This window comes from Suillus fuscotomentosus, assembly GCF_016647785.1.
Source record: "Suillus fuscotomentosus strain FC203 chromosome Unknown F5891scaffold_3, whole genome shotgun sequence".
NCBI lineage: Eukaryota > Fungi > Basidiomycota > Agaricomycetes > Boletales > Suillaceae > Suillus > Suillus fuscotomentosus.
The window spans coordinates 1,743,227-1,765,605 of record NW_024539515.1 but is presented as its reverse complement, the minus strand read 5'-3'; the positions used below and the strand labels follow the sequence as shown (position 1 = coordinate 1,765,605).

At 48.9% G+C, this 22,379-nt stretch overlaps 8 protein-coding genes across 8 annotated transcripts; 3 read left to right on the top strand and 5 right to left on the bottom strand.

Annotated features, from left to right (window-relative positions):
- Positions 1 to 1,717: 1,717 nt before the first annotated feature.
- F5891DRAFT_1231619 (cytochrome P450) lies at positions 1,718 to 4,116 on the top strand (the record flags this gene model as incomplete). Its single annotated transcript, XM_041369578.1, has 11 exons — positions 1,718 to 1,913; positions 1,965 to 2,289; positions 2,336 to 2,484; positions 2,535 to 2,650; positions 2,703 to 2,825; positions 2,886 to 3,075; positions 3,131 to 3,212; positions 3,266 to 3,382; positions 3,431 to 3,441; positions 3,495 to 3,624; positions 3,679 to 4,116. The coding sequence occupies 11 exons, from the start codon at positions 1,718 to 1,720 to the stop codon at positions 3,758 to 3,760; spliced, it is 1,521 nt and encodes a 506-aa protein (XP_041233090.1). The 3' UTR covers positions 3,761 to 4,116.
- A 22-nt stretch (positions 4,117 to 4,138) lies between these two features.
- Positions 4,139 to 5,774, bottom strand: F5891DRAFT_1181790 (uncharacterized protein; the record flags this gene model as incomplete). The annotated part of the gene is made up of 13 exons (XM_041366064.1): positions 4,139 to 4,342; positions 4,394 to 4,469; positions 4,545 to 4,743; positions 4,800 to 4,934; positions 4,993 to 5,052; positions 5,107 to 5,149; positions 5,231 to 5,262; positions 5,320 to 5,333; positions 5,392 to 5,420; positions 5,479 to 5,517; positions 5,571 to 5,585; positions 5,638 to 5,657; positions 5,708 to 5,774. The coding sequence occupies 13 exons, from the start codon at positions 5,772 to 5,774 to the stop codon at positions 4,139 to 4,141; spliced, it is 933 nt and encodes a 310-aa protein (XP_041233089.1).
- Positions 5,775 to 6,566: 792 nt separating this feature from the next.
- Positions 6,567 to 7,540, bottom strand: F5891DRAFT_374729 (uncharacterized protein). Its single transcript, XM_041371617.1, has one exon. It carries the CDS (start codon positions 7,367 to 7,369, stop codon positions 6,668 to 6,670), a length of 702 nt encoding a protein of 233 aa, XP_041233088.1. The 5' UTR covers positions 7,370 to 7,540; the 3' UTR covers positions 6,567 to 6,667.
- Positions 7,541 to 7,991: 451 nt separating this feature from the next.
- F5891DRAFT_932901 (uncharacterized protein) lies at positions 7,992 to 8,144 on the bottom strand (the record flags this gene model as incomplete). Its single annotated transcript, XM_041373994.1, has 1 exon — positions 7,992 to 8,144. A coding segment is annotated over one exon (153 nt), but the record flags the coding sequence as incomplete, so codon positions are not given.
- A 1,412-nt stretch (positions 8,145 to 9,556) lies between these two features.
- F5891DRAFT_1181789 (uncharacterized protein) lies at positions 9,557 to 10,321 on the top strand (the record flags this gene model as incomplete). Its single annotated transcript, XM_041366063.1, has 6 exons — positions 9,557 to 9,654; positions 9,706 to 9,745; positions 9,797 to 9,859; positions 9,909 to 10,042; positions 10,102 to 10,207; positions 10,277 to 10,321. 6 exons carry the CDS (start codon positions 9,557 to 9,559, stop codon positions 10,319 to 10,321), a joined length of 486 nt encoding a protein of 161 aa, XP_041233086.1.
- Positions 10,322 to 15,221: 4,900 nt separating this feature from the next.
- On the bottom strand, positions 15,222 to 16,944 carry F5891DRAFT_975195 (uncharacterized protein; the record flags this gene model as incomplete). The annotated part of the gene is made up of 7 exons (XM_041376491.1): positions 15,222 to 15,464; positions 15,513 to 15,782; positions 15,847 to 16,004; positions 16,053 to 16,221; positions 16,270 to 16,334; positions 16,385 to 16,815; positions 16,892 to 16,944. The coding sequence occupies 7 exons, from the start codon at positions 16,942 to 16,944 to the stop codon at positions 15,222 to 15,224; spliced, it is 1,389 nt and encodes a 462-aa protein (XP_041233085.1).
- Positions 16,945 to 17,911: 967 nt separating this feature from the next.
- On the top strand, positions 17,912 to 19,954 carry F5891DRAFT_975194 (cytochrome P450; the record flags this gene model as incomplete). The annotated part of the gene is made up of 11 exons (XM_041376490.1): positions 17,912 to 18,107; positions 18,159 to 18,483; positions 18,530 to 18,678; positions 18,728 to 18,870; positions 18,896 to 19,018; positions 19,081 to 19,270; positions 19,327 to 19,408; positions 19,461 to 19,577; positions 19,626 to 19,636; positions 19,690 to 19,819; positions 19,873 to 19,954. The coding sequence occupies 11 exons, from the start codon at positions 17,912 to 17,914 to the stop codon at positions 19,952 to 19,954; spliced, it is 1,548 nt and encodes a 515-aa protein (XP_041233084.1).
- Positions 19,955 to 21,252: 1,298 nt separating this feature from the next.
- Positions 21,253 to 22,299, bottom strand: F5891DRAFT_1002043 (uncharacterized protein). Its single transcript, XM_041360219.1, has 5 exons — positions 22,209 to 22,299; positions 22,095 to 22,158; positions 21,919 to 22,043; positions 21,729 to 21,862; positions 21,253 to 21,671 (listed from the first exon to the last, which is right to left on the bottom strand). Exons 1-5 carry the CDS (start codon positions 22,241 to 22,243, stop codon positions 21,562 to 21,564), a joined length of 468 nt encoding a protein of 155 aa, XP_041233083.1. The 5' UTR covers positions 22,244 to 22,299; the 3' UTR covers positions 21,253 to 21,561.
- Positions 22,300 to 22,379: the final 80 nt, after the last annotated feature.

Genomic DNA, 22,379 nt, shown 5'->3' with positions numbered 1-22,379 from the left:
CAGTACTTACAATGATGGCAGCTGCCTCGTTCTACAGCAATAGATATCAGTTAAAGTACATTAGGTAGCTTTTAATGGAACTCACCAATTGACTGTCTTGTAACGGTGTATCTGTTGAAGCCGCTGGATGTGTCGATCATCGGGACAATGGTATTGAGCTAGCGATGATGTAAAACAGTCAGTGAATGAACCTGACAATGCCAAATAACTCACAATGTTCAAAATATGTGCATATATGCACCGTGAATAGCGCTTACTTGTCACAAGAACGGCCGACGGTCGAGTGGGTGGGATCAGCAAATGGATTGAGCCATGAAAAAGCCTAATACTTATCTTGTTAGTGGCCATGAGAAAGTTATGTGTCAGATGATGCCAGGATGGTTGAGGTCAACGGCAAGGTTTTGCTGAGAGGAAGACGAGATGATGGAGGGGAAGAAGAAAGCTGAGATTCGGAAGCGAGTAGGGATGGAATGTCCCAATATTGGTCTGCTGCATATTGACGTCATTGCGTGAAGTGATGGTGCGTGCGCAGCTGATGCGCAAGAATGTTCAAACGTTGAAATATTGAGCAAAGTCAAGTCAAAGTTGAAAGAATTTCAACATGTTCAACATTTACTGAGCGCATTGTCAAATGTGTATTTGAAACCCATTTGATAATTGATCGAGCGTTGTTGACATATTGTTTACATTTATCGATTTGCGTAGTTATTACAATATTCCTGGCATATATTTTATATCATCGTCGTTTGCCGTAGATATCGCTAGGACCGATTTTCACTGGGCATCAGACTCGGAACGTCACTGGATTCTTCAAGAAGCACTCGCACTCTTTGACACACATACCCATAACATCTGCGAAAGCAGAACCCAAGAGTCTAAGATCGAAAAACCCTTTGTGGGCCTTGTCACTGGCATAGCCTGGTACGATAACTTCAATAAGCTACTACTACACACCATGCACGACAGAGATCCGATACTGCCGCTTCAACTCAGCCCGAAGCACCAAAGCCCCCTAGCCCTATGCGTAGACTCCAGCGACGGCTCGCCTCATAGACAGACTGGTTTAGTAGTCCCAGACTGGTGAGAACTAGAACAAGATGAGTCTCAGCGTGTGTTTAGGACGACGCTGAGGTGTCACGACGCGAAACGGCGCTACTGCCAATATACGAGCATGGCAGATCTGTGGCTGAGTGTCGAAGGTGAAGTACATAGCACATGGTGCAAGATGATAACAAGAAATATGACGCAACTGACATATGCTGCCAATGTCTAAATGAAGACGTACGATTGTCAACTGATTAGCCTCCAATACAGGCTTTGGCCCATGAGTCTACTAACTTGAATATGTAGATTAGCCCTAGAGTGGCCATTTTCCGGACGTGTCCCACTGTAACACCCACTCCCTGGTGGTAGCGAGAAATTCGCCACCAGGCGGGCGGTCGTTAGCGACAGGTGACAGTGCAATGTACGAAACAGTACTCGGTAATGAGCGCTGAGCGCTCAGCTCCGAGTCTTATCATGATGCTTGATGTAGGTTTCCACTGAGATTGATGATCTTTTCCGTCCTGACTTTTTCAAAATAATCAAGCCTCGTGACGGGCCCAAGCTTAAGTTCAGTTATAAATAAGATGGTCAGTATAGGAATCTTTTCATATCGTCCTGCAAGCTTCACTATAACCCCACTCTCGAGTTGATCGTTCTCTCCTAGTACTAGATCATGTTGGCTCTCACCAACGTCACCGCACTCGACCTATGCCTTGCTTGTGTCGGAGTATATTTGCTTAAGCAAGTCTTCAATAAGAAGAACCCTCCATATCCCCCTGGTCCTCCGGGGTGGCCTATCATTGGGAACGTCCTGGACATGCCCTACATCAGGCCCTGGCTCACCTTCACAGATTGGGGTAATAAGTATGGTGAGTATCTCTTGTTTCACACAGTCTTGCATTTCAACGTCTTGTCGACAGGTGACATTTCGCATATTAATGTTCTCGGTCAACACATCGTAGTGGTGAACTCTGTCAAGATCGCGATAGACATGCTGGACAACAAGAGCGCTATTTACTCTGACCGTCCTATTCTTCCTGTTGGCGGCGAACTTATTGGCTGGAAGAACGTCATGACCCTCCTCCCTTATGGCGACCATCTGCGCCGGCACCGCAAAAATTTCCACAGCGTCATTGGCACCCGCGCCGCTGTGGCCATATACAACCAGGTCGAGGAGGTCGAGACTCACCGGTTCCTCAAGCGTGTGCTCGCGAAACCCGATCAACTGCAGGCGCATGTTCGACAGTACGTATCATTTATCATTGCATTGACACGATCTTGATCTTTATAGCACCGCTGGCGCTGTGATTCTGCGCATCTCTCATGGGTACGAGGTGAAAGAGAACGACGATCCCTTCGTTGACCTTGCGGAACGCGTTCTGGATCAGTGGTCGCGTGCCACCGCTCCTGGGGCTTTCATGGCTGATGTTGTGCCATTCTGTAAGCCACAGCATTCAGACGTTTGCTTCCAATGGCCTCACCACTTTTAGTGATCAAGGTCCCCGAATGGTTCCCTGGTGCTGGCTTCAAACGTCTGGCCCGCAAATGGCACGACAACCTTGAAGAATTGGTTTGTGCACCATACAATTTCGTCGTGGATCAGATGGTAACAATCATTTATAACTCTGTGAGTATGCGTTGAAGTTTAACTTACACAGGCTGCTGGCACTGCCCCGGAGTCTTTCACATCGAATCTGTTGAGAGGTGGTAGTTTGTCAGCGGAAGACGAGCACATCGTGAAATGGTCTGCTGCAACCCTATACTCCGGCGGTTCCGACACTGTTGGTCCCTCCCCCATATTTCTGACAATCATCTTCTGAGAGCGGTACACTTTTTCCCAGACTGTCTCTACTATCAATGCGTTCTTCCTAGCTATGACGCTGTTCCCTGACGTGCAGAAGAAGGCTCAGGCTGAAATAGATGCTGTCATCGGTCCTGATCGTCTTCCCTCCTTCGACGACCAAGACACACTCCCCTACATCGGAGCGCTTGTTAAAGAGGCCTTACGATGGCATTCTGTTATCCCTACCGGTTTGTGTGTTTCATTTGACGCATTATTGAGTTGCCGAGCGTGTTTCAATGTCAGGTTTTGCCCACTGCGTCTCTAAGGACGACATTCATGACGGGTACTACATCCCAAAAGGTTCCATGGTCATGACTAACATCTGGTTAGTATATTCTTTATTCTCATATTCGATGTTTGAACAAAATATAATGGCAGGTTCATGCTGAATGACCCGAAGAGATATGCTAACCCTTCGCAATTCAATCCTGAACGCTTTTTAGGCAAGGAGCCTGAGACAGATCCACGCACGATCTGCTTCGGTTTTGGAAGACGGTAAGCATGCGGTAAGGTTTTGTGCCATGCTAACTTTCTGCTCTGCAGTATTTGTCCAGGTATATCCGACTCTCAGATTATATTCTGACGTTGTATTCATTTTCGTTTACAGGTATTTACCTCGCTGAAGCCTCGGTCTGGTTGTCCGCTGCGATGTCACTAGCCGTGTTCGATATCTCGAAGGCCGTCGAGAACGGTATTGAGATTACCCCTGAGGTTGATCCATTGTCAGGCACAATCAGGTATGTCATACATCTGATCACGTCCGGCGCTGATCTGGATGCATGTCCTTCTAGCCACCCCAAACCATTCAAGTGTTCCATTAAGCCTCGCTCTTCAAGAGCCGTCGCGCTGATTGAGCAGGACGTTAACTATTAAGCGCGTGAAGATGAGGCAAGCGGCGATTTTCACATTAGGTTCGTCATAGTTTGAACTTGTATCATAATGCAGGATCGGATCAGTAGTTGGTGCAAGCGTGGGTGGACAGCTCGTGCCAGTAGAGATATCTAGGATATCGATTTATGCAAACAATGTCAGCACGTATAGCAAATCTCGGATATGAAATGGCAGGTAGTTAAATAACTGATTTGAATCTCAACTAAATATACGACGAAAACTTTGCCCAGACCTATGTCTCGAAATCTACTTCAGAGCACTAAATAAGCTTAATCAATACTATCACGAAAGTGGGAATAAATAAAAGCAAGTTCCCCTGCTCCTTGCAGAGCACTAGACAACCGTTAACTTCACCGAGCATCACACACTACTGCTAGTTGATATATGCACACGTTCTTGAAAAGCGATCGAGGTCATGCCTGTTGCTGCGTCAGAGTCGGCCACGAGCTTGGCGTTATATTCTCGAATGCCAAGGATCAGGCGTGGTCCTAGCACAGACGTGTGCACGACCTCTAAAATTTGAAGAAAGCCGTACAAAGTCTGAGCGCCTATGGATTGTTGGCCCTATAGGAATGATGGATCGTGGTCGCATACAGAAGTGAAAGATTAACATACCGTTGAGATCAGTGTGGGAGAGAAATCAAAAATGATATGGGAGCAAGAAACAGCAACAAAGCTACCATATCGGACCCTTCAGTAAAAAAAAGGAATCACAATCACAATATGAGCTTGCCTCGCAGAGTAAACTAAGTGAGTTTTCATCAACACTGTGAAACAGTCCTCGATAAACCCTCCCGTCGAATGTCGTTGTAGTTCACGGAAGTGTTTTACAGCAATCCAGATTGCGAGACATAGTGCGAGGACCTCCCACACGGTACCGAATATCCAAGAAATGGAATTTAGAAGTTGAATAACTTCCGGATAGGCAATCGCGCACTGATGAGTGCCAGAGAAAATGAGTTCCACTAGTATCCATCAATGAGCCCCGTGCACGTTTGTTTTCATCCACAATTATGCGTACCTCCTGAACTACGCATCGTTGTTATTACGATTGTCCCTCCGTTTAAAATGGCAACAGCCAGGAAGGTGACAATGAGAAATATCAGGATCTTTCTGGATCCTTGATACATGGCATATAACCGAGTGATGATGATGACTTGCAGCATGTTCCAGTCAAGTCAATATCACCGAGGTGTCGCAAGTGCCAAGCTCACCCCACAGCATTGGTAGTACAAAGGCATTCGTCACATCCCGTGTGACAAACATAATGAAGCCTGATGGATTCAGTCAGTGACCTGCCTCGGGTACCACACTCTAAACGGACTCACATCTATGACAGTATAGGGTGGCAGTCATGAGTAAACCAAGAAGCTAGTAAAGAACGGCACCCACTCCTATAGGGCACCACAGTTCATTGGAGGGGGCTAATAGGCATCTGTGCAGAAGACTTACTGTATCTGTCAGCGAGATGGTCGGAATATTGCCTGTATGTTGTTGGTCAGAAGAGGCAAAGACAGAGAATATGTACTAAGGATACATACCCACTACGACCAGGCTGATTATGAGAGATATATAGTTAGCACAACACTGACTGTTAAGCCTTCCGAACATACGCAGCAAATAAGAATCCAGGGTAGCGCACCTAGCAGGGTACTTTCAAGTCAGCACAACATGAAAACAGCGACAAACAAGCTACATACACCGAGATACAGAACTGTCATCAAGGACCAACGTTGCCTCTGTAATTGAGTGTGCTTTCATGAGTGTTCCTCTGACATGAGACTCTACTCACCCAGACCAGTTCAACCTATGACACTATTCTTAGCGAGATGGGTGCTCCGGTCATAGCATCGACATACCTCTTGCCCGAATGTAAGTGCTGAAAATACTTGTAAGATATCAGCAGTCCTCAAATATGATCATGCACACCCCAATCATACGTCACTCCAACAAAGGCGGCAACTGCGAAACCATAACCAAGGTTAGATCGAGACATCAGCTTCAACATTTGACTGCTCTCTACGAACCTGAAAAATAGCTGAAAAAACGAAATTCATTGATGGTCGGCCACCAAGTGGGATCATTCGAAACTATGGTCATATCGGCAGAGAATGGGTGTGGTTGAGAGGTAAACTTGGTGGTCGTATGATGATGGCATTCGTGCTAGTTATACCACCATCCAGTGCTTGGATCACTGAAACAAAATCAAGGGAGGATGGCCGTTCTTGTATTGATTGGTTGAAGTAGATATTTTTTGCATGAAGAAAGGTAAATTAATCCAGGGGCTCATCATATATTAGCAATGAAACATTTGCACGGGCGAAACACTTGAACACTCCAAAAGATTGAACAACATCAAGAACTGTTTCGTGATCTCGTCGCCTTGTTTCAAATGCCATTTTTGCTACACATGCATCAGTCCATCAGTGCAACTTCATATGTTTGACACGTACTGAGCAAGGTGCGACCATCAAAAAGCCTGTCATCTCCCCTCTTTTCGGCTCGCCGGCACAGGCCCGGGGAGCATAATAGTTCAACCAAGGTCACTCAACAAATTCACATTGCATCGGCATGACGCTAGGCCAGAAAAGCTGGCCGTCAACATAGGGGAGATCGACACGAAGCAAACAAACTCACCCCTATATCAAGAGAGCGTCGAGAGAGGGCATTGGAGAAAATGATACTTAGATACACAGTAATTGACGGTGGTAAAGTTCTGTTGGCACACCATCAGAGTCAAAGTCTGAGGAAAAAACTCACCCACGCCATACAGCTACCAAGGCACACCATCAACACCATACCACTGGATTCATCATGCAGTTGATGCCAATTGAAAGTTCTTCCGTTGATTCACGCTTTCATACGGTAGCCTGTGGATTGGGGCGTCGTCTATATTTCGCATGAACCAGCTACTATAACGACGCTCGAGACTACATTGACGCCCCAGAACTCCGACTGATGACCAAGATCAGAGAACGTAGAGAATGCACAGGGTGTGCACAGACAAGTGATGGATGCAGTTCGGCCGTGGGGTAGATGGTGGTCATCCCTTTTCAGCGGGTGTACCACGAAAATAAATTGATGCATCATGCAAATAGAGCACTGGAAGAAACCAAAGTCGGACGCATCGCAGGAAGCCCGACTTTCCTTCTGACGATTATGTAGTCGATGGCAAATTGATGCCCACATTGTTTCGAAATAAACTTCAGCAGCATCTCTGCCTCGCTGCCTTCCCCTGGGGACTTGACGAGCAAATACGAAAATATAGTAAGGGCCCAAGGTGACTGATGAAAACTTGACGCACCACGCTCCTAGAGATCCGCATTGCATGCTGCAGTTGACGTTTTTATTAACGTACATACCTCGACGCTTCACCTTCCTCCTATGTCGCAAGTCCTCTGTCCAGGGATCAGTCACCAAGTGATGCACACTTGCTCGCTCTCTTCTGCCGCTCAGTGAAACCCGATGCGAAACGTACCACACTAGATCCTTCACAGTTGGTGCCATATTCAAACCAACCTGGATGTTCTTGAGACAATCTAACCACTTCGCATGTAGCATTCGGCTGTGGCTACACGTAACCTGTTGCATTTCCAGGTCTGTTCAACTTGCCTTGGAGCCAAACATAAATGCTGCATGCATTAGGACTTTCAATTTGCGTCAGGGATTCAGAATGAAGTTCAAATTTGTAAAAATAAGGATTTGCAACTTCGAGGAACAAGGCAAGAACATGAACAAATTTTGTGATCGGTCAGAATCGACACTAAGGGTGATTGAAAGTTTGAAACATCAACTAACTGCGAAACGGATGCGTGTCGTGTCACGTGAGAGATAATGTGCAATTTTGAATGCTGATCTGGTAATAAGACATGTGCATTCTTCAGCCGCATATAACTGACATATCTGTCCAAGTGCAGTGACTACAAATTCCCTAGTGACTCTAATAGCCTCCTTAATATTTCCATTGCTCTGAGTTTGCATGAAATGAGAACAGAACACCGAGCTCAAATGGCGAGAACTTTGAGATGGCCATGCTGTTCTAATTGAAGTGAATGGCACAAGTCGATGGCCTCGTTGAGATCATCGCTCACTTCCGATTTGGTTTATCTAGTTTTGAGCACGAGAGGAAAGTTGTTGAACATGAAATCACGATACGCATTCCCAGGCGGGTGTAATGTCACTGCCTCGAGCTGGAGGCTGAGGTTCTGATGATGATGTCGTTAACATCACCGCGTTGGTTGAAACGATTGAGGAGGACGAGTTTTAGGTTGTTCAATGGAAAATCATGACATATGTGCCCAACAGGAACAGGGCGCAGGTGCAGTGCTTCTTTGTACAAAGAGATGGCTTCGTTGAGGTTATGAGAGTTGGTTCAGTGATCAGAGCAGGCATGTTATTCAGGCAGGTTTCACGTGAAGGATGTCCCTCGGAGCACAGAGAAACAAATTCACAATGATGTTGTATGCACTCGTTTAGGTCATCAATGGTACTGCATTGTTTGAAGCATCGTCCCCACTGCTTGTGCAAGCTCGTGGAGGGCTCTGGGATAGAATTTGTTGCCCGGAAGACAGAGCTCAAGCATATATAGATGGTGGTGCGCTCCTTGCAGTAGCGTCATGTCAGCGCTTCAGAGAAGGGATAGATAGATAATGGTTAATCAGACTGGCCTTGCAGACGTAATGGAAGGGCTTCGCGAAAGAGATAAAGTCGATGTCTCGGGGATCCTTTCCAACGTAGCCTTTGAGGCAGGCCCACGCGAGTCGGGTTATGCTTGTCGGAGACTTTGTTCCGGCATTATAATGCTCCCGCATTCTAACCTATTCTAACGTGCCTTGGAATCATTACGACCACCATTATGACTAGATTACATTGCGATTACTGGGTGAACACCATAAAAATGCACATTACAATCTATTATAATATTCATCAAAATGTGTAATAAAATGCTGACTGTTATATAATAATGGATTATAATTGGCCTAGTCGTTAGGTCATTTTAATGGATTAAAATGCCGTATAAAAACTTCCGACACTGCACTTGCGCTGCACGTGTTGTTGACAACCGTTCGGCAGGATAGACGGTTCAAGGGGAGCGTGATAAAGAAGAGGACAACGTCAAATAACGAAAACGGCACATCATGGATCATGGATCATGCAATGGTTGAAGGGGACATACGAGATCGAAGGTGTTGTGGAACAGTCTGCATCGCAGGTTGCAAGAGCTCCACAGTTCGGATGCACTCTAGTTTAAGATGAATGTTCCATAGGTTCCATCAGACTTCAGGTGACACAATATATAGAGTATACCCCCGGGTACCACCTGGGCATGGTGACCTCGCTGGTGACCCCCGCCAAACCTAAGCGGAGTCACCAACTGTGTACACGGCTCGTCGCCGGCGCCAAGTCGATCAACGGCAGCCAATTTATTTTTTCAAACTCCGATCGATCTCGCCCCTCTCTCGTTTGTGTGCGCCGCTGCCACCACCATTGTCGTCGTCCCAGCCAGTCCGTTCGTGCCGTTCCTTTCTTTTTGTGTTCCTTTCGGTCCTCTGTCCCTTTGGACGCTGCTTGGTTTGGCGTGGTGGCAAGCACTGATGGGCGGCTGACGACGCTCCTGGCTCTTGGCCCTTTGCAGGGTGGGTCTACGTGAGACCCGGGCGCGCTCACTACCGCCAAGGTAGGTACCAAGGTCTACGTGAGATCTGGGCGCGCCCCGTTGCCATTGGGGGGGTGGAATCAGTGCAGGTGTGTGTTGTGCCACGTCCGCCATGCAAACCAATGTTCGATGCTTTCATTCCGAATGCTAGCGTTGTCAGCACCATCTTTCGCTCTTTTCAGTCTGTTCTTTTCTACCTATCTACTTTCCATTCAATCCGGTACGCATCTTTCACTTTGGCCGCCCCTTCCATTTTGACCATTCTTCACAGTGTTACATGCGGTCCGAAATGTCTACTTTCATTCAATCCGGTACGTGCCTTTCACTTTGGCCGTCCTTTCCGCTTTGACCATTCTTCACAGTGTTACATTCTTCACTCTTTTGGTTCTGTCCTGGGGCGCAAGGGCATCGCATACTATGCTTTGGTAAGTGTCTTCCAGTCCTTGCATTCCTTGCATTCTGACCTTTTTTTAGAGTCTCAAGTGCACTGATACCATGGACTTTCAACTTTCACCATCCACGGTCGGACGGTCCCAAGGCTCGCGTTCTCTTCATCCGCCCTATTCTTCTTTCTTGAAGTTCTGTCCCTGGCACCCAAACATGCTCCAGTAAGTGTCTTTCAATCTGTCCAGACCTTGCATTCTTTCCGTTCTGACATTTCTCATAGTTTTAACATCTTCAGCCTCTCCGTCCGTGGACTTTCACCATGCACGGTCGCAAGACTCACGTTCTGTCCTCTCTTGTGCTACTTTGCTGCACGTCCGACTCTCAAGGTAATGTTTAAGATTTTTTATTGCTGATGGTCCTGCACTCAACTGAGCGATTGCTAGTGTACTTGGCAGGTGAATCCACCCACGCCGTTTGTTACCCGTTGGACAGTCATGTGAGCGATCCAACATGGGAAAAGAACGGAAGGGACGGCACTAACGCACTAGGCTGTAGGTCCTGCCTTTTCATTAGTTCCGAGTGTCGATGCTTACGTGCGTGGCTTTCCATTGGCGGCTTTCAGGTTATTGCCTGTCTCAGCACCGCTGTCAATTACTCTGCGCTGCCACATTGCAATTAACGGACCCGAGCTGAATCAAATCTGCCCGCTGCTTTAAAAGCACTTCATTACCAGCCTTTGCCATCATTCATACCAGCGCTTACCCATGTCATCGACTCATGGCATCCACCGCACATCTTCGCCCCCCTGCCTCCCTCCACCAAGTCCAAAGCAGCTGCGCATGGAGCCATTCAACACTCTGGCGGTTTCCCCACGCATGGAACGTTCGCTCAGCATGCTTGAGCGGGAATCCCATGAGCTGCGGCTGAGGATTGGAGAAAAGGAGCTTGAGGGGAAGGGCACAGCAAAGAGCTACCCACGGCAAGTTCAGAACTATCAGGTGTGGTTTGATGCAGACCAAGCACGCACTGCTGCTGTGGACAGCACACGAGTTCCGATTCCTGCCTTTCCTGTGACTGCTGCGAAGGCGTCGATGTTTCTCCACCATGAGACCACACGCGAGAAGGTAACCGTCTGATTCATATCAGTTCAAATTCTCTTCTGACGCCTCTTTCTAATGCTCAGTACAAGCGCGGGAGCAAAGACTTAATCCAAGGCTCATCCCTCGGGAAATCTCACGTTGCACAGGTTATCAATGCTCTTGAGAAGTACCGCCTCAACCACTCACACTCTTACCCACGCGAGCATGAGACACACGTCAGCCTGCGCAGGGATCCACGTATACGTGCGTTCGAGTCAGCATCAAGGCACCATGAGCCGAAGAGAGTTGAGAAGTCACAGACAGTGAAGGCTGCTGGCACAAGTTCTGGTGAGTGTCGGTCGCTGCATCCCTGCCTGCCGCTGACAGTAACCATTGATCAGACACATACACCAAGGCCGAGCTCATCCATTGCTCTCTCTGGTGCCTCACAGACTTCTCAGGGCCACAATATGTCTTTGTTGGGATCCGTGATCGTGCGATGCTGCTGGTATCAGCTGCAACAGCCTTTCGAGGGGAGGGCTGCCGTATGCTGGAGTGGTCAGACCTCTTCCCAGCGACCGTTCCACTGGACCAAAACAATGAGATCCAGGTGCGTGCGCTCAGTTTCAATATCGATGCCTGCTCCTTCCTCACTCTCTTGTGCAGGTCCTCGCTGCACTGGTGGACAATGCGAAACACAACCAAACAGGCCGCGTTGATGAGCATGGGGCCATACGACATGTCCATGCTGAGCTCTGCCCCGTCGGCGCGCTTGCATTCCTTTTTTTCGCACACTTCCACATCCTCAACTGCGCCCCTCCTGACTTTGCCCCTGACTTTGCCAACCAGAACTATGGCGAGTATGGCTGCCGGGAGTGGTATGAATACCATGTCTTTTACACAGGCAGCCCGACCAAGGAAATGACCTATGAAAGTGAGTTGCAGTGGGTGCGCCCTTGACTAACTCAGATCCCAGCTGACATGAAAATCATTGTATCAGACCATCGCGATCACATCACGACCATGCACATGAAGAACAATGTTGACATCACAAAGAAGACTCATGCTGGCCGTCACTATGCTGCGCAGACAGCACGTGCACACGGTGCCAGTGTGAATGGCACCAAGGCACTCGGTGGCTGGAGTGACAATGGCTCGTTCAATCCAGTCTATGACCGTGCATTCCCTTTGGATGCACTGCTTGGTGCAGACATGTTTAATGCACGGTGTAGAGACTCGTGTGTCTCATGGTGTGATATGGCAGGTTTCACTAGGAAGTATACAGCACAAACTCGCAGCGTCATTCTGTGCGCTACCCACAGCTATCTCTATATGACGCGCAGCTTTCCCACGCAACGCGCGCCATGCGCGCACCATTCCCGCGCTTCGCGATGTATACGCGCGCGCGCGTTCCTGCGCTTGCGCGCCCTATAGCGCCAGCCATTCAGATGCATCCATCCACTGTCCACCAAGCTTCCTAGTACGTATATTTCCATTTCCTTTATTAGCATGGTTCCACCTTTATTTTTATCATAGTTTCTCACTCATATATATCCTTACATACCTACTCGGTAGCGCTTCGGCTCCGCATGACCGCGCTTAGGCGCGCTATATAAGCGCCAGCAGTACATACTATTACTTACCTACTTTTCCTACTTTTCACTTACTAGTTACTACCCACTTACTACTTAGCAGAATATAGTAGAAAGCTATTCCTTTACATTTTGCACTCTTATATCTCTTATCTTGCTTTATATCACTACTTAAGCTTAGTTTCTCATTTCCGCATACGCGCGCGCGCTTTCCCGCGCTTCGCGCTAATACGCGCGCGCGTTCCCGCGCCTTTGTACCTTGCGCACACCTGCGCTTTCTCGCGCTTCGCTTAAGCGCACACTTCTAGATCCTTGCTGCACTCACTTCCCCTATAGGGTCGAACGCACTTGCTTCTCAAGTAACGCAGACTAGGCAGCGCGCGACCTTACAACTTTTACAGATACAGTCAGGAGCTTCTTTTGTTCCTCATTGTATTGTTGTTTCTACAACGGTGCCCAGAGGATTACACCCTGCCCAGGAACAGTATTGGTGAGAGCACCCACAAGGCCTGCAGCGCATCCTCTAATGCATGACTTACTTGCAGTTCCACCGCTTGCACTGATGGAGGAGATTTTTCCATTTGTTGAGCAGGCACAGCAAGACCTCAAAGACCGCAGTCAACGCTCACCGCTTGCCATGGACATTGCCCTCCGCCAGTTCCTCTCTGTGTTGCTGTGGTTCCGACTGGTCCTTCTTCAGGATCCTGCACTCCTCTACACCAAACACCCTGAAATTCAGATGTTTCGCTTCAAGCCCTTCAACACGCAGTGCTTCCGGGACTATGCCCACGAAGCTATCCAGGCAGTCGCACAGGCAGAGGAGCAGGCCAGGATGGCCTTTCATAACCTGCCTCAGCATCTTGTGTGCAGCCTCAAGGGCCTCATCACAAACATGACACTGGATCAGCAAGCTCAGCGTGCAGAGAATGAAGCCCTACGGGCAGAGGTTCGGCAGCACATGGAAACCCAGAGTGCCCTGCTCGCAGAGCTCACTGCAGGCAGCTCTCATGGGTGGCGGAGAAGGAGCCACAAGGCAGCTGTGCAGACAGGTAAGCTATTCTTCCTTGAATGATGCGCTCATGACTCGGGAAAAATTTGTAGCTGCCACAGCCATCCCAGCACCCACTCACCAAATCACTGGACCGCCTTCACTCCCCTCCCTCTGCCTTCAGACCGTCCCCTCTTTTCCCCACACTACCATGCCTAATTTTACCATCAACATCTCAGGCGCACCCACCACAAACATGAGCACCAGCACTTTGGTTCCCACAGTCAGCCGTCCCAACTTGGCGCTCCCCTCCTTTGGCGCTGACCAGCCATCGGCCATTGACACCTCACCCTCCGATCCACAGTCAGAGAAATGGGCAGCCCTTCTTGCCAAGTATGGGCGGGCCAAGCTCGACGCTCATGAGTGGGAGTGGAAGAACGGAGACTGGCTCCCAAGGTACCGTTACCAGCCTGTGGATGCCATCACAGACATCTGGACTGAGTATGTCAATGGCCTGAATGGCCATCTTTCGACACGAGAGCTAAAGGACCGGTGGGGTGCAAAGTGGCGACGCAATGAAGGTGGCCTCAAAACTGAGGCTGCAAGGCGCTCCAAGGTTGTCTCCCTTGTAGAGCAGCTGTCAGCAAAGCCGAACTGGAATGTCTCCCTTGCGCTGAGATTCCTGGTTGAGAAGTATGAGAACACTTCTGCATTCATGGGCAAGGTACGAGCCTTCTGTGACTATCTACAGAAGGATCGTGGGGCTGGCTTTCAGGCTGTCCTTGCAGCTGCTTTGCATTATCCTTGATTGGTGGGTACAGGTATGGGAGGCAGCAGCGAGCTGAGGGGTGTGCTAACCTTTGATTCAGTCCGAGTCCAGGTCTGCAAGACCACAAATTCATTATTTTTGTTCAAACAAAAACTGCGGTGCTATATCCTACACACATCCAACTGAGTCATTCATCAAAAGCGTTACGCAAATTGTACTTCCAAATCCTTTCACATGAAATGCATCTTCTTAGCCAAATTAACCGTTGTCATGGCTAGAGAGGGTAGCAGCGTCGAAACCCATGGTTTGAAATTTTTCCTCCAGTGTTCAAGGTTGAAAGCATTGTCATGGCTAGAGATGGTAGCAGCATCGAAACCCATGGTTAGAGATGGTAGCAGCGTCGAAACCCATGGCGTGGTTGAAATGGAACGTGCCATGTGCGCAGACAATCTGTTGAATGGTTATAGTTAGTTGTGGATGCTTTGTCATGGCTAGAGATGGTAGCAGCGTCGAAACCCATGGTTTGAAATTTTCCTCCAGCGTTCAAGGTCGAAAGTGTCGTCATGGCTAGAGATGGTAGCAGCGTTGAAACCCATGGCGTGGTTGAAATGGAATGCACCACGCACGCAGACGATCTGTTGAATGGTTATAGTTAGTTGTGGATGCTGGGCGTGACAGGAATGGGATGGGATACTTGCATCGGCGTCTTTGGGCGAGAAAAAGAATGTGTCAGACACATGCACTGTAGATAAATAGATATCACTCACAATAAACGGGAGCCGGAATTGAGACGGAACGTGTCGCACGCGCATAAGAATGGCACAACATAAACGCGAGCGACTCACTGCAGGTGAGGATGCACTGCTCAAACATGATTGACTCGCTGCAGGTGAGGATACACAGGCAGATGCAGTCAAGCCATCACCGTTGTCATTATCATTGTGAGTAAGTTACACTATAATGAATTGCCTATCATTGCATGCGCAGATAGCCCAGAAGATCTTGTGCACTAGCCTTCTCGCTGGTCGAAGCACACTTGGCTATCACAGCCTGCCTGGGTGAGCTTCCCCCTTCACCATATTGCCGCAAGATGTGCACTGCCTGCTGCGCTTCAGCCATCCACGTTGATCCCACCCCAAGGGCATCCTGCACATCTTTTTTCTTGATGCGCGGTCCTCTCGCAAGGCTCCAAGACTGGCAGCTGTCACTCGGTTCCTAGTGGATACCCTCAGTAAGGGACTGAAGAGACAATGCAGTACTCACGCTGACAGGACATGGCTTCTGGCTGTACCTTTCACAGAATTGCACAGCAAACTGCCATGACGCCACAATGGCTGCGTTGGGTTGGATGCAGTGCTGGCCAGCCTTGAAGGCAGCATACCCAGGCTCCTCCTGCGCCTTCTCAGCAAGCCATGCTGTGGCAGTGCGGGACTGAGATGCGTGGGAGCCAGATGCAGTGGCGCAGTGCTGGCCATGAGCAGCACCTGGAGCAGGAGCGGGAGCAGCGCCTGGAGCAGTGGCAGCTGCCCTCATCTGAATGATCCAAACTTAGCTGTGAACTGGTGGATGACCCAACACGAGAATGAAAAGACCTCACCTGCCCAAACCTGACGTGCAGTGTCAGAACGTTGTCCGCTGGGATATGGATGCTGGGAGCATCTGGGGTCGAATGCAGCAGTCCACCTGCAGCAGCAGACACAAGCCGCCGCAAATACTCAGGGTGAGCTGGATCTGGGTACGTGATCTCCAAGGCATCTGGCAAGCACAGTTATAATACCAGCTGGAGCAGTCAAAAGGGCTTACCTTCAATACCAGGCGCTTTCTCATGCAGCCGTTCGATGAGCTGCATCGTGCTTCCTTGCCACTCACCCGTCAGGTCATTCAGTGCACCAACCTGCTCAAGAGCGACCGAGTACACAAAGCGCTCAAGGTCAGCACTAGGATGCATAAAGTCCACATAGAGATCCACGTCCTGTGAACGGAGGTCATTGGTTCTCCTCGGCAATGACAAAGGCCATACCTGCATGGCCATCTCATTCTCACCAGTCGCTCTGCCTGCAGCCTGGCCAGATGAGTCCATGGAGTCTGGGGAAGGAGTCAGCAGTAGTAGCAAATGGCTTGAGATGGAGACGAACCTGGCAGGGCGCAGCTACCAAAGTCCATCTCGGTACCATGTTCGAGCTCGGTCCCCACCGGATCCTCAGTTTCAATAGCGGTAGGTTGCAGAGATGGCAGTGCCGGAGGTGAAGGTGGCGGCAGAGTTGGAGGTGAAGAAGGTGCCGATGACAGCACTGGTGGTGGAGGTGGAGAAGGTGCCGATGATAGCACTGGTGGTGGTGGTGGTGGAATCGGCCCATCCGCAGACACAGCATTGCTGCACTGAGCTGCGACCTGTTTGGAAGCAGCGGCTCGAGGCCTGGTAAAGCCATATGCTGGGTTGAGGAGGACAGCACGCATGTGCGCCATGTTCGTCTTCGAGGTGAAGCGCCTCTTGCCCTCTTTGAATGGCCAGCATTCGTGCTGGCGCTGGACCATCGCAACAAGATCCTCGCGCCGCTTGTCCTGTCTGCAATGTGCATGTTCAGTTGGAAAGAGGGCAATCCACAACTTGGGAGGCCCGTGCATCAGAAGTCAGAACTCACAGGTCGTTGGCCTCATAAGGTATCTCAATCATCATGCTCACTTCTCGTTCCATAATGGTACTGTTACTGACCGGCAGAAGTTGGGGCTGTAGTGGTGATGTGTTGAGGTGCGGAGGGTCGATGGGAGTGATCGAGAGCTTGGGCACCCCTCTTCATGAGGGGATTTTCCATTCCGTCCGATGTCTTCGATGGTGAAAGTACATGATCGGGCGTGGGGCTGGATGTATTGCTGCCAATCTGAGGTCACCACCGGCGCATATTTGGTGGTGTTGTTGGGCGTGGGAACAAGCCACCAGAGGTCAACACGGTGGCTACCTCAGTGCGGATACATAAATATAGCCCCCTGACTACTATTCGGCTGTATATGTAGACCTCGGAAACCCTCAACTCAGATGATCGATAATTTTAATTGGCTGAGACTTGCAGGCCACGCCCGAAAGTGGGTATACCAAAACATGGGCCCCTGCTTGTATTAGCCACGATACACTTGATAGAACGCATCAGACGCATATTGGAGAACTTATTATGTAACACTCCGAGCAGGGTACCTTGCTGCACGGAGGCGAACAATCTCGGACTGATAACAAGTCACTCATCACCGGACTATTCAAGTTAGCCTTCCGAAGTGGGCCTAATGGCGGCGAGCAATGCCCTACCAGTGTTGTTCAGATAATGAACATGACTCTCCTCTCATCTGATCCTTCAAGTTTCACTACAACCCCGCTCTCGAGTTGATCGTCCTCACCTAGTCACATATCATGTTGGCCCTCACCAACATCACTGCGCTCGACCTATGTCTTGCCTGTCTCGGAGTATATCTGCTTAAGCAGGTGTTCAACAAGCAGAACCCTCCGTATCCCCCTGATCCTCCGGGGTGGCCTCTTTGTTCAGATAGGGCAGCCTCGTGACGGGCCCAAGAGCTATAAATAAGGTGGTCAGTATAGGACTTCTTTGATTTCATCCTGCAAGCTCTACTACAACCCCACTTTCGAGTTGATCTTCCTCTCCTAGTACTAGATCATGTTGGCTCTCACCAACGTCACTGCGCTCGACCTATGCCTTGCTTGTGTCGGAGTATATTTGCTTAAGCAAGTCTTCAACAAGAAGAACCCTCCATATCCCCCTGGTCCTCCAGGGTGGCCTATCATTGGGAACGTCCTGGACATGCCCCACATAAAGCCCTGGCTCACCTTCACAGAGTGGGGCGAAAAGTATGGTGAGTGTCTCTTATTTCACACAATCTTACATTTCAACGTCTTGTCGACAGGTGTCATTTCGCATATCAAGGTCCTGGGTCAACACATCGTAGTAGTGAACTCTGTCAAGATCGCGATGGACATGCTGGACAACAAGGGCACTGCTTACTCTGACCGTCCTGTGTTGCCTGTTGGTGGTGAACTCATTGGTTACAAAAACGTTATGCCTCTCCTCCCTTACGGCGACCGTTTACGCCGGTACCGCAAAAACTTCCACAGCGTCATTGGCACCCGCGTCGCTGTGGGCGTATACAGCCAGGTCGAGGAGGTCGAGACTCACCGATTCCTCAAGCGTCTGTTCGCGAAACCCGATCAACTGCAGGCGCATGTTCGACAGTACGTATCATTTATCATTGCATCGACATGATCTTGATTTTCATAGCACCGCTGGCGCTGTGATTCTGCGCATCTCTCATGGGTATGAGGTGAAAGAGAACGACGATCCCTTCGTTGACCTTGCAGACCGCGTTATGGACGAGTGGTCGCGTGCCACCGCTCCTGGCGCTTTCATGGCTGATGTCGTGCCATTCTGTAAGCCATAGCATTCATATATCTGCTTCAAGTGGTCTCACCATTTTAGTGGTCAAGGTCCCCGAATGGTTTCCTGGTGCTGACTTCAAGCGTCTGGCCCGCGAGTGGCACGACGACCTTGAAGAATTGATTTCTGCACCGCACAAGTTCGTCGTGGATCAGATGGTGACAATCATTTACAATTCTACGAGTGTGCGTTGAAGTTTGACTTTCACAGGCTGCTGGCACTGCCCCGGAGTCTTTCACCTCGAATCTGTTGAGAGGCGGTAGTTTGTCAGCGGAAGACGAGCACAGTGTGAAATGGTCTTCTGCAACCCTATACGCTGGCGCTTTTGACACAGTTGGTCCCTCGCTCTATATTTCTGACAATCATCTTCTGAGAGCGCCACACTTTCCCCCCAGACTGTTGCTACTATCAATGCGTTCTTCCTAGCTATGACGCTGTTCCCTGACGTGCAGAAGAAGGCTCAGGCTGAAATAGATGCTGTCATCGGTCCTGATCGTCTTCCCTCCTTCGCCGACCAAGACACTCTCCCCTACATCGAAGCGCTCGTTAAAGAGACCCTACGATGGCATTCTGTTATTCCTACCGGTGTGTGTTTTTCATTTAACGCATTATTTAGTTGCCGAGCGGTATTTCAATGTCAGGTTTTCCCCACTGCGTCTCTGAGGACGACATCCATGACGGGTACTACATCCCAAAAGGTTCCATGGTCATGACTAACATCTGGTCAGTACATTCTTTTTCCCATATTCGATGTTTGAACAAAATATAATGGCAGGTTCATGCTGAATGACCCGAAGAGATATGCTAACCCTTCGCAATTCAATCCTGAACGCTTTTTAGGCAAGGAGCCTGAGACAGATCCACGCACGATCTGCTTCGGCTTTGGAAGACGGTAAGCATGCAGCAGGTTTTTGCGCCATGCTAACTTTCTGCTCTGCAGTATTTGTCCAGGTATGCCCGATTCCCAAACTGTATTCTGACGTTCAGTTGATTTTTGTTTACAGGTATTCACCTCGCTGAAGCCTCTGTCTGGATATCCGCTGCGATGTCACTAGCCGTGTTCGATATCTCGAAGGCCGTCGAGAACGGTATTGAGATCATCCCTGAGGTTGATCCATTGTCAGGCACAATCAGGTATGTTATATATCTGATCCTGTCCGGCGCTGATCCGATGTATGCCCTTCTAGCCACCCCAAACCATTCAAGTGTTCCATTAAGCCTCGCTCTTCAAGAGCCACCGCGCTCATTGAGCAGGACGTTAATTATTAAGTATGTGAAGATGAATTACAAAGCTGATGAAAGTACTTGCTGTGGGCGATATCACATCGCGATACAATCGCACACGTTTTCTTGTTCCATGTTGACAGTGCACACTCTGGCATGAAAGACGCTTCCTGACAATAAGCCTGTATGGTACCTCTCGCCCATAGTCAAGAGCACACCCAGATATTTTGGCTATCTATTCATTGATTGGCACCTTCATGGCGGCTACTTCTGGCTACATCACCAACAGCTCGCGACAGACTTGTCGTGCTGAGAGACCCATCTTACTAGCATCGCGAATGTTCATCTCTCAAACTTTCAACTGCGGAGCCGCGAGCTTCGTGAATGTCAGAACTTTCGAGTGCCATCGATTTTTTTTATCTTCCTCGTTGCTCGTTCGAGCGTGTAGGACGGAAATATTAGTCTGATGCTTCTGGACTCTACCGCGGTCCACATCCCTTCCCCTTCATCTTCCAATCCAATCCGGTTTTTCGAAGTGTTGAGGCTTGGAAACTTTTCATCTGATTCAGTGCGAACGCGTTGTAAATCTATATCGTAAGTGTCGCCAAGCGACCGAACATGGAACTCCAGGGTCCTAGTGATGTGACACGACCTACTTCGCGATTGTAGGCCTTGCTGTCATATCTTGTTGTCAATGCTGACTTCATTCCATCATCATAAAATACAGCGTGCGATAACGGTGCTATCACACTGCTCGGCGAAACCATGAAAACCTCCATTATACGCTTGATATTTTATAATGCAAGGCATGCAAATCGACACAAATTCGATAGGTCCATATGCCCATGCATCAGGTTCTATCCTGGCTACTGGCATGGTATATCATTAATATTGTTGAACGACCACATAAGAGGCATCGCACGACTTTCTGCAATGAAGATCTCTCCAAATTCTAACACCTCGCATTTATTACATCTGTTTACATACTGTTTACATCAAGTCTTTTTATGCATGTTGATTAACATTCACTGCGTGTTTGCTCAACATATTCAGTACCAATTCCGTACTCAGTAATTAAGTCATTTGCTATTCCGAGCTCATGGTACGTCGCGTTCAGAGGTGCGGGCATCTCCCTTATTTTCAAGCCTCGTGTCTCATAGGAACTTCATGCGCACACTTCATCATGGCGAGCACCATTCAAGACAACTTACATCTCATCAATGTGTTGTCGACGTACCGATCTCCAAGCAAAGGTAGAACCATTACAGATTAGCCTGCTTGGTCCCAACGATTTTCTCAATTCTTTCCGTGGAAGTGGACTAACTGCGGCGTTAACATGCTGAGCTCAATCCTGTTTGTCTTTTGATATCCTACCGGACCACAGTATGCGCGCTTCCTCACAACAACGATATAAGAAATACTCGCCTATCATCGTCTTGAAGCTTAGCTAATTCTATCATTGACTTTTCTTGAATTGTTAGTCTCCCAACTGCAAATATTTCCTTGTAATGAATAAATAAGTCAAGAAGGGATAAATAAATAGCTTGCAGTTGGCGGTATGAGCACATTACCTTGCGCAGAGGGCGTAGTCAAACCTTGTAGAGTGTCCAGTCAGACTATATATAGAGATGCCAGGACTGCAATGGTCAAATTCACTCTTTCTGGACCGCCGAAGGTGTCAGAGCGTCATTTAGTTGGGGAATGGCTGCATTGAAATTGGGATTGCCCGAATCACATGGTTGCAGGTTTGGCGTCGATTGGCCTAGCATCCCAGTCAAGAATTGAAAGCAACCATCAAAGCACACATGTAAATGCTCACTTGGAGTAGCATTGTTCTTTTCTTCGCTTCTGCCTGCCGACATGGTACGTTCCAGTGAAGCACGTATGCCGGCGATGAATGATGGATCAGATAATAAAGGAGCATCGACTACCGCTCGCTCGACAATAGGATAGCTGAGAAAAGTAGGCCTGGCCATCAGTACTGACCAAGTGGAGATGAGCGGACGAACCGGTCGATTTCCCCTAACAGCTCACGCTGGATAGCATCATTGGGCATGGATATCAATTTTGGGTCAGAAGATAGCCTTTGTCGGGCTATATCATCGACACGAGACTTAAAGGCCTCGGTGCGTTCCTGTAGGTAGGGTAAGCGGTTGTGCCACGTATGTATTGGATGATAACTCACACTGCGCTGAAAATGTGATAGGAGATCACGTCTCAGACGGTCAAATTCGCCCGATTTTTTGAATCTGTGGTGTGGCTCTTAAGGATTATCCCGGTAGTATACAAAGTGACTTACTCGTCTATTAATTGGGTCGGATTGGTGATGGTCATAATACAAAGGGCGCATACTAGGCGCTGAGAGATAACGAGATGACGGTGAAGGTGAGAAGGACTCCCAGAAATAAAGACCCCGATTCGGACATAAGCAGAATCTAGAAGTTCATGATCAAGGATAGTACCGCACCCA